Source organism: Phaethon lepturus, unplaced genomic scaffold, assembly GCF_000687285.1.
Source record: "Phaethon lepturus isolate BGI_N335 unplaced genomic scaffold, ASM68728v1 scaffold4958, whole genome shotgun sequence".
Classification (NCBI taxonomy): domain Eukaryota; kingdom Metazoa; phylum Chordata; class Aves; order Phaethontiformes; family Phaethontidae; genus Phaethon; species Phaethon lepturus.
The window spans coordinates 25,929-36,073 of record NW_010555390.1 but is presented as its reverse complement, the minus strand read 5'-3'; the positions used below and the strand labels follow the sequence as shown (position 1 = coordinate 36,073).

The 10,145-nt window shown below is 38.2% G+C and overlaps 1 protein-coding gene across 1 annotated transcript in view; it reads left to right on the top strand.

Moving 5' to 3' along the window:
• Nucleotides 1–10,145, top strand: part of FAM185A (family with sequence similarity 185, member A) — a gene marked incomplete at both ends in the record, with an annotated part of 33,782 nt that overhangs the window by 2,718 nt on the left and 20,919 nt on the right. Inside the window, one exon of the mRNA XM_010292128.1 lies at nucleotides 5,087–5,196. Within this exon, the coding sequence (XP_010290430.1) occupies nucleotides 5,087–5,196 (110 nt within the window). The remainder of the gene's footprint in view (nucleotides 1–5,086; nucleotides 5,197–10,145) is intronic.

Sequence of the window (10,145 nt, the reverse complement as noted above, 5' to 3'; positions counted from 1 at the left end):
TTGTGGTTGGTGGGTGGGGGGGGGGGGGGGGGGGGGAAGAATTATCCATTAAACATGATTGCATAAGCAAAATATCTTATCTCTTGTAAAAACACATCTCAAACAGAAAGAAACTATTGTTGCTCTGTAAGTACTTTGGCTTTTCTCTGGCCTTCCTTGAATGCGTGAGGAGGATGTTGACTCTATCCTGTTTAGACTGTTTAATCTGAGCTCTCTTTCTGTCACTTCGCTTGAGAAGTTGAGGTGAATGTCTCTACAACATTCTAGCGTCTTTCTTGATTTTGGAAGTTGCGGCATTTCATAACAGCTTTCACAATTTAGATTGGAGCTTATCCAGGAAGCTTTAAGTTAGCTAAAACTCCTTAGATCCTGAAGAGCATGTGCAGAAGATGCTAGATGATGAGTTTAAGTATGCATTTTAAACCTAAGGCACTTGTAAGCAGCCCAGTAGGGGCTGGTACTAAAGGATCCTCTATTTCTGTCTTAGTGTCTAGCTTTATGCTGTGTATAGTCTTTCAATATCAGACATAGTCTGATAATCCTCTCTGATACATCTAACCTTCACAGGTGATAGATGTCAATGAATTTCTTTTCAACCTAGCTTATTTATTTTCCTTCAAGTCACCTGTATATGTTAGCTATTTATTCCAGGGACAGTGTAGACACATGGCTGTAGGTTCGGCATTTGCTCAACACAGAGAGAGAACCCTGTGTCTTTGCATGTGCTAATTAAAGCTGAAACCAGCTCTTTGGTTTCTGGTTACTGTACATTGACTGAGTACTCAGAAGTAAACGCAACTGATGTCTTCTGTAACCAGAATTTGAGAATCATCTGTCCCATCTTACCATGTGGTTCTTATGTTTTGCTTTAGTATGTACGTAGTACACTAGAGTCATAGGATAATTTGAGTTGGAGGGGACCTCAGAAGCTTTCTAGTTCAACCTCCTGCTTGAAGCAAGGTCAACTCTAAGGCCAGAGGAGGGTACTCAGGGCATTATCCAGTCTGGTTTTGAAAATGTCCAGCAATGAAGACTATACAACCTCCTTTGGCAAGCTGGTACAATGCTTTTTCCATATTATACCCTGCCTGGTGAAGAGAACAGAGTCTTCTATGCTGAAGTGAAGGAGGAGAACTGTGAGTGTTGAATTGGTGGTCAAGCTTCATGGAGTAGAATACCAAAGCTCTGTCCCCTCTAGGATCAAGCACTCCTGGTCACTTGTAAGCCAGTATGGGTTTTTTAATGTTGTTGGTGTTGTTGGCTTTCTTTGGTTGGGTTTTTTGTTTATTTTTTTATTATCAGTGTATATATATTATCAGTATGGGGAAAACATAACTCTTACACATTAGTCTTATGTAAGTCCATGAGATCATTTAGATTTTTGGCTAAATACTGTAGATTCTTGTGGAACTAACTGAGCAAACTGAATGAATGTATGGGTCTTGAATGTTTCTGTGAATTATCAAAATTATAATTTTATGGTATGACTTAAACAATTTTTTTGCCTACTTACATGAGGGGAGAATCTAAGCTCCTCCGGCTGCTTGTTTCTGCTTTTTGTTTTTCATAAACATTAGTGGAAAGCAAGTGTGAATGTTTTCAACAATGTTATTTTTCTGAATTTTAACATATTAATGAGTTGGAAAAAAGATCATCAGTGTCTACTCCTAAGTGTTTTGACTTACAGCCTCAGAGTAGCAAATACTATAATCTGATGCCCTCTATAAATAGTTTTTTTCTGGACTGAATTATTTTACATGCATCCTCACTTACTGGTAAGCTTTGTCTATGAGCAGAGAAGTGGATCATCATGAAATACTTCTAATAGCCCAGGGCTGCTGAGTCATTTTAAGTAATTTTCCAGTCTATTTTAAATATTATAGCTTAAGGTGGTATTTCTGGGGTATTCTTGCCTACATTTTGATACCAAAGTTCTTTTTTTCCGTATGTAACTTTATTTCCAATACAAGTCCTTTGCACCTCAGATTTGCATGCATTCTTCAAGGTCTGTGTGGCTGAAGTTGGCTAAAGCCCTCATCTTTGCTAAAGAGGAATCAAACTAGCTATTTTTGGAGCTTTGGCACTGAAACAGATTGTATCTTGTTCCTCCTCGCTGCTTGAAATTTCTTTAGCAATATTATCCAGTTTTTAGCCTGCCTTTTCGTGGAGTCATTTATCCCTGCTTCAGGAAGCCTATTTGTGAGGCAGAGGGGGTCCATTACTTGCCTTGATAACAGTAAAAATTAGTAGACAAGGAGTGCTGTGACTCTGCAGAGCATCAAGGCACAAAGTATATTTCTAGAAATCCATGGTATTTCTGAACAGCGTACTCATGAATGTGACACAGATGTCTGTGTCCTCTTTTGGCACCCGTCTTTGATACAGCTAGGATTACACTACTAATCTACCTTTCAAATGATGGACATAATATACCCTGCAGGATCAGAAGTTTTTGTTAATTTTACTCTTACAAAAGTCTTACTAAGTTGGTGTCATGACTAAACTGACTGCTCTTAAGCTTTTTCCTCACCCCTTTTGATAGAAGCACTAAGGGCAAGAGGGTATCAAGCTGACTGAATTCAAAGATTTGCACAAGCAAACTGGCTTTTGGACCTCTCTTCTCAGAAAATAAAATAGCAACACTCCTGACGTAGATTCTTCCGTGCAGGAGCCGTGCAGTTTTCCAGTGAATTGAGCAGTTTTGAATAAGATGGCTTATATTTCAAAAATAGTATGGTTTTCTTTTTGAAGTCTCCAGGTTTGTGCAGGGACATACTGTTTGAAGCGTAGATGTTTGGAGAGGGCCTCTATTTGTGTCTCTCTGGGGGCTGTGTTTAAACAACTCTGCTGCTCCTTGAGAAGTAAAAGCTTATGCAAAAGTTTTGTCTCAACTTCAGAATCTGTAGATCAGCATCAATAAAATTGAAATGGCTCAGATACTGCTCAGATATTTTTTAGGCTTGTGAAACTGTCTAGGCTTTACCAACACAAAACCCTGTGGTGCTGGCCCTCAAGCGTTGGATGATAGTCACAAGTCTAGTTTGCCAAGTTCTGTGCTTTTACATGCCTCAAAGCCTATCTTAGGGTTTACTTAAATTTAAGAAATGTATAGTTTGATTAAAATCTTGGTCACAGTGTTTATTTCCTGGAATTCTTCCATGAAGAGACTAAGAAAATAATACGTGCAAATAAAAGAGCTTTCTGGAAAACCTGCTTATCCAGTCCACCTGTTCTAGCTCTCTTTCTTAGGGAATTGTTACCTTCAAACACAGTCTGCATCCTTCACTAAATCCTTCATTTAACGTCTTGGCTTACTGTGGCAATAAGGTAGCACTCTTGCAGCAAAGATCTAACATGTTTTAGCTCTGTCTCTTGGATTCTCTGGGTTTGTCAGGTGGCAAAACTTCACTTCATTGTTGATTGGAGTTCTCAGTCTCTTGTCTTCATGGTCTGCAAGCTGCTGCCATCACTGTTCCAGCATCTGTCCTGAGCAGCACCATGACAGTATTGTTCAGCCTCAGCTGTGCTGTGGGTCTGATTTGCGGAATCTCGCTGGGGCAGAGCTTGTTGTACATACTCTGATTCTTTTTCTCATATTTCTGGTCACCTTAGCAGACAGTGTAGATGAAAGACAGATTTCCACAGGTGCTTAAAAATGAAGGTTTCTTTCCAAGTAGTCTCCTTTTCTTTAGAGTAATAGGCTCACTATCTCTCTCTTAGTCATATTATCATAGAGTTGTTTTGGCTGGAAGGGACCTTTAAAGGTCATCTCGTCCCTGCAATATCTGCAATGAGCAGGGACATCTTCAACTAGATCAGGTTGCTCAGAGCCCCATCCAACCTGACCTGGAATGTTGCCAGGCATGGGGTGGCATCTACCACCTCTCTGGGCAACCTGTGCCAGGGTTTCACCACCCTCATTGTAAAAGAGTTGTAAAAAAAAAAAGAGTTGTAAAAAAATTGTAAAACCCTTCCTTAGATCTAGTCTAAATCTACCCCCTTCCTGGAATTCTTCCATGAAGAGACTAAGAAAATAATACGTGCAAATAAAAGAGCTTTCTGGAAAACCTGCTTATCCAGTCCACCTATTCTAGCTCTCTTTCTTAGGGAATTCTCTGAGAAGTCCTTCAGTTATGTTCAATTTTTCTTTTCCTTCTGTCTTTTATCCTTAGAAGAACAAAACCACTTTTTTTCCTTTCCTGCCTTTACCTTTTGCTGGTCATTGTGGTGGTCATTAATAGAAATTATTCTTAACATAGTCAGAATCCCCAGACTGCACATTCTCAAATGTCTTCCCAGTTCCTTAAACTGAGAGGTGAGCTCAAGTGACAGAAAAATGCTTTTGCTGCTCCTGCATGAAGCACTATGAGCCCATAAATTACTCCCTTGATAAGTCACTAGACCTTGTAGGTAACTCTTTTCTTTGTGGGATTCTATGAACAGTAATAAGGTGAGGTGATTCAGACTAGAAGCAAACGTGCTTCTTCATGCCAGGTGGGGTACATCAGGCCTTCCAGAAGGCTAGGGAAGATTGACACATCCAAACTCTTCTATACCTGTTTTTGCGTTATGCTGCTTGCTAGTTGAAGCAGCATGGGTCTAAGCAAGGCCTATGCATTTGTGCTGTTGAATCTTATTACTCTGCATGTGGCCTCAAACAACCTGCCAACCTTCCCACCCCAAAACCCATGTCAGGGTATGTAAATGTCTCAGTAGAATTGGTGACTAGGGTAGCTATGAGATGGAGGTGGAGTCTGGGAGTGGGTTAAAAAAAAAAAAAGGATAAAATTTCACTGAAGGACCACACCCTGCTGGTTCCTTGCCAGAGATTAGTCATTCTGCCTCTTAATGCTCTCTTTTGAAGCTGGATGGCCGTACATAGGTTTAGAAAATTTTCCATGTCAATTGTTGGTAGTGACTAGTCACGCAATTGAAAGTATGTGGCCAAACTTTGCAAGAAGGTTCTTTAGTAACAAAGGAGCTGCTTTTTTTTTCCCCCTACTCTGTGTTGTTACTGTATAAAGTACTATGTTAAATAGATCTGACTCTTCTCATTCCGTTGCTAATAAAACTCTTTTAATTCTAGATTTGGATATCAAAACATCAGGGACTGGCTGTGTGAAGATTCAGAAAATAGAGTGTGATAACTGCAAAATAGAAACGGAGAAGGGGACTAGTGTCTTGCAATCAATAAAGGTACAAAGAACCCTCACCCACTCTATCAGTGTTTTAAAAGGGATTGTGTGGTGGAATATAGTATAAAAACTTACATACCAGTTCTGGAGATGAGAAGTACTCTGATATTTCTAAGTGTTACTATGTGTGTAGGATGTCACCTTCACTTATTGCATACAATTATGACACAAAGTCAATAACACTAAATAAAGTGGAGTCAGAAGTCCAGGTACCTTTGATAGCTAAAGCCAGTAGAAACAGTGAGAGCAGTAAGCCTGATATCTGCCCTCCCCGCCCCTAAAAAAAACAACTACTAAACAAAGGAAAAAAACCCCAGACTGGGATTTCCTGTCTAGTGGGTTAATTATAATAGTTATGCTTGCTCAGTTGGGACTTTGCAGTATGCTGTTTGCTTTTTTCTTTTCCTGAGTTTTTTTATAATTCTGATATATCAATGCTATTGACAAACTCTTTAGGTTAATTTTCAATCAGAAGTTACACATTACATGTCCAAAATACCTGACTGAAATTTGTCTGATAAATACCATGTATATCATGGTCATGACCTTTTTTTTTTCCAGTCTTAAGACTTCAGGTTTTCTGACATAGGCTTTTGTAGAAATAATCAAAGTGTATCTGATTTAGGTGCTGTTTGGAATCAAATTCACTTGAATAATTGAGACTGTATCTGCAGGAATTGGTATAAATTCAAAAGAAGGGTTTTTCAAATAGGGTAATTCCTAAGTTTAAGTATTTTGAGATATGGAAGGTCTTTCAACGTTTTTCTCTATCATAGTAAGGGATGATTTTATAGCACACATCTGGGAAACTGAACCTAAGGGGAAATTTAATATACAGTAGAGCTAGGTTTACTCCATATTCCATGAACTACAAGACAACTTGTATCTTCCAGATTCTGTGTAGTTGACCATATTACTCTTAATAAGGTAACTAAAATCTAACAAAAAGCTAATAGTGCTATATGTGTTACTGCTGTCTAAAGCTTTGGCTAAAAATGACTGTCATACGATAATAACAGCAAGCAGCAGTACATGAGAAACTACATAAGATGAGAGAACAAGGCATTTTGCCCAGCAATACAGACAGATGTCGTGGAAGAAGAGGATTTTGAGGAAAGTGAACTAACTAACTTTGTGGGCATCTTTTCTCATATACAGTCTGAGGTGTGAAAAATGTTGAATTTTAAAAATGAAAAAGTCAATTCTATTTTCCTTGAGACTTCAAGTAGCAATGAAAGAATACTCTTTAATGAACTGAAAAAAAGGCTGCAAAGTCTTTGCAAAGCCCCCCCAGTTTGGGGCTTCTGAGACCAACTCCTCCATGTCCTCATTATAGGTTAGAGGAGCCTGGTGTTGCTTTTTTCCTCTGTCAACTTTGAGCCTTGCTTGATTCACAAAAATGTCAGGAAAACTACAAGTGCAAAAGATGATCCTTCCCTGTGCACACGCCTCAATGCATCCACTACATTACTGGCCTCCAGAAGCTTCTTTGCTCCCTTAAGCCTCAAATAAGAAGCATGGCCTTGTCCCAAAAGGCATTTAAAGTTTAAAGAATCAAGAAAAAACTGTAGATTTCAACTGAAACACTTGTTAAAACAAAACTTTGGTAGGTTATAAGGCTTTGGCTTTTTTAACCAAAATAGTTGCCGAAAGTATTCTTTTGGGTTGTGAGTGTTGATTGATTGTCTTTTGTTCTGTTTACTGTCATGGCTTCAACATACAGTACTACAGAAGACATGTTACCACTCTTGGTTTTGTTGACTGAAGTAGCGAGATAAACGTTTGCAGTTAAAATTACTGACTATGTAGGTGTTTGCAGTAGCAAACAATTGTCCAGTTATAGTATCTTTTAGACATACAATCAGGTTTTAGGCTAACGTTTTTAAGAATTATTGTAGTTCTAGTAAGGCAACTGTAACTCTGTTTTTCTAATATAGGTTCAGGAATTATACTCTGTATTAGCAGAGAAGCAGAGTTATTGGTGAGAAGCAGAATTGTTAACCTTTTGGATTTCACAAAGCTACTGAAAATCTAATAGACTAGATTCTGTGGCACAGCACAAGAGCTGATTCTCCTTTAGGGAATGTGCTTTACCGAGCAAACTGAAGTGATACTGCCCTCCCCTGGATGGATTAAAGAGCTGTTTACTGTTGCTTCACTGTCATGCTGTCCACAAACCTCATTGACTAGCAAACCAGGAGACCCTTTCTTTAGAGTAGAGAGCAAAAGATCGTTGATCAATTACTTTAAATAAATAAAATTTAAATAAATGAAAAAAATCTGGTCATGTGGGGTTTACTCAGGAGCACCAGCAAACAGCTTCACAACCGCTAATTCTCATAACTTGCTAGAGGCTGCAAGAAGTTGTTGGTATAATTTGTAATTAAAAAAACTTGCTGATTTTTGGTATACTGTATGATGTCGTCACAGAAGACCTAGAAATCTGACATCTACTTTCTGTAATCATGCATGCTGGTAACTGAACAGAAAAGATGAGTATTCTGTATGAGTTTGTTTTTAATGAATTTTGACTGGCACTTTTGGTGTGGTAGGCATTATCCAGCCAGTGAGATTTGTTGAGGGTTGTTTTATTGAGATTGGGGGTTTTGGGGGTTTTTTTTTGGTGGTTGTTTTGCAATTGGCTAAAGCCCAGATCACCCTATCCCTTCTAAGTCCCTAGGTCAACTGATAGTAGCAGCAATTCCAAAATACCATTATGACTTCTAGGTGTTCTTCAGAGAATAAATTATTCCCAAATTCTTTATGGAGAGAGAAGTGCTGCTTCTTTTTTAATTTTTTTTCTCCTTTTTACAGTCCATCAGCTTAGCAATGACAGTAGGATCAAGGAGACCCTTTGATTTTGTTTCTATGTTCAATGATTACTTCTGACTCCTTGATTGTGCCGGTGGCAACAAAAATTTCCAGGCATCTCCTGCATGATCAGTGGAAGGCCTGCTGTGCTTCCTTACCACACGCGAGGTCTGAGCCCAGTTCGTTAAAGTCCTGCAGTATTGTCCTTCCTTTCTTTGAACTGAACAAATTTTTCTGTTTTAATATCTGTCATGGCCTTGACAGCCTTTTACCTCCTTCTTACTTAAACCTTTTTCCATTGCTAGGAGAAGCCATATGACAAATAAGTGCTGCTTACTTTCAGCTATTAGAATATGCCCTCTTCATGAAAAAGCTACGTGACCATTATAACTTGCTTCCTCTCTCAGCAAATCCTGCTGTCTGTTAGGTGTCTCTATTGATACCTACCTCTGAAAGGCTGTTTTCTCTGTTTTTTAACAGGATAGGGATAGTCTAATAATTCTGGGGAAAAAAGTTGAGGGACCTGTGTCGTATCAAAGCTTTTTCTATCCCAAAAATGATAGAGTAAAAAATAAAAGTAATTTGAGCAAGTAAGCGTGTATGCCATGGTTTTATTTTACTTAACTGTCAGTGGCCATGCTAGTAAGTTATTGCCATATGTTAATTATTCTAATTTTATGAGTTCCTGTGTTTTCCTCAAGTTATATGCTGGGAGGATTTGCTCTTTAACCATTATTCTGATAATGTGCCTAATGTAACTGCCTCAAAGGAACTGTGATATCTGGCATCTAATTTAACTTTATTCTTTTTACTGTATATGGAGAGAATAATCTGTTACATTTGTATAGAAGCTTAACTGAACAGCCAAGTTATTTACGCCTTTAAAAGGTCTGAAGCACTACTGTAGTCTCAAGTTAGGGGTGTTGCATTTTGCTGTGGGGAAGCCTCTTAAATGAAGAGGAGAAAGCAAGGCTTGGGAACACAAAGATTAATAAACATTGCTCTAGAGTTCTTCCTGTGTTATGAAATGCTGTGAAAATTCTGGTTCTTGGCGTTTCATCAGAAATGTGTAAGAGCAGTGTAAGTCCATGTTTTCCATATTGGAAACTTGATTTCTTGTTTTGTTTGGGGTTTTTTTAAGTCCTTAATCTTGTTGCCATCTGATTAGACCTAATTAATGCAATTTATTATGGCTTATCCAGACAAGTGTTTAATAATCTAAATATCTTGAATATTTCTGATATGCTTGATTGCCAAATTTAATGGATAGTGTCCTAAATTAAATACCATCTACAGGAATAATACGCTTTTCAACAGAAATTAATATATCTGAAAATAGAGGTGGTGGTATGGGAAAATGAAGGAGTGGGGTAGGGAGAGCTTATCCAGGATTAAGTATAAAAAGTGATGAATTGTTTTTTTTAATTCTATGTTATTCCAACGTTCACACTAGTGAACTTAAGCAAAAGAGTTTTGCTGTAGGCTTCTTAAAGTCAGATTTGTTGAAGTTGCAGCTTATGAATAGAGTTAGATTTTTTTTTTAAACCTGATTTTTAAATTATTTTTTTCTTTTTCCCTTCTGCCTTCTTACAAATGGTTGGTTTTAACTCTCAAGACCTGTTGGGTTTTTTGTCTTTCTGAGATTAGTTCGTGTGTATTCTGTACATTTTTTCCTCTTGTCATTTGTATGCAGCAGCAGCTGAAAGGCATAAGGGCTATTAGCATTTGTACTTGAAACCTGGTTTCTTTGTGGAAAAAATAGAGATTGTAATGCAGATGTATGCAAAATACCTAATTTTAATTAGAATCTGGTTGGAGTGAAACACTGTAGGATCTGGTTCTACTTGCAGGCCTAAGATTTGCACTGGTATCCATCCGTAGAAGTTTATGGTGGTACATACCACTCCAAGCATAAGTAGCTCTGTGGTGTGTTTCTGTGTATATATGGTTATCCTACAGACTTCTGTGACACTGTAGGTTCCAGGTCGCTGGAAGACTTGAGTTTGCGAGTTCATTTCTCACTGCCAGCTCATGTTTCTCATCTGCTGCAGCACTGAGTATATGCATACCTTGGTTTCTGGGTGCAGTAGAAATGAAACAAAGTTCCTTCTTTCTTTCCCTGCTGCTTATTTTAATATA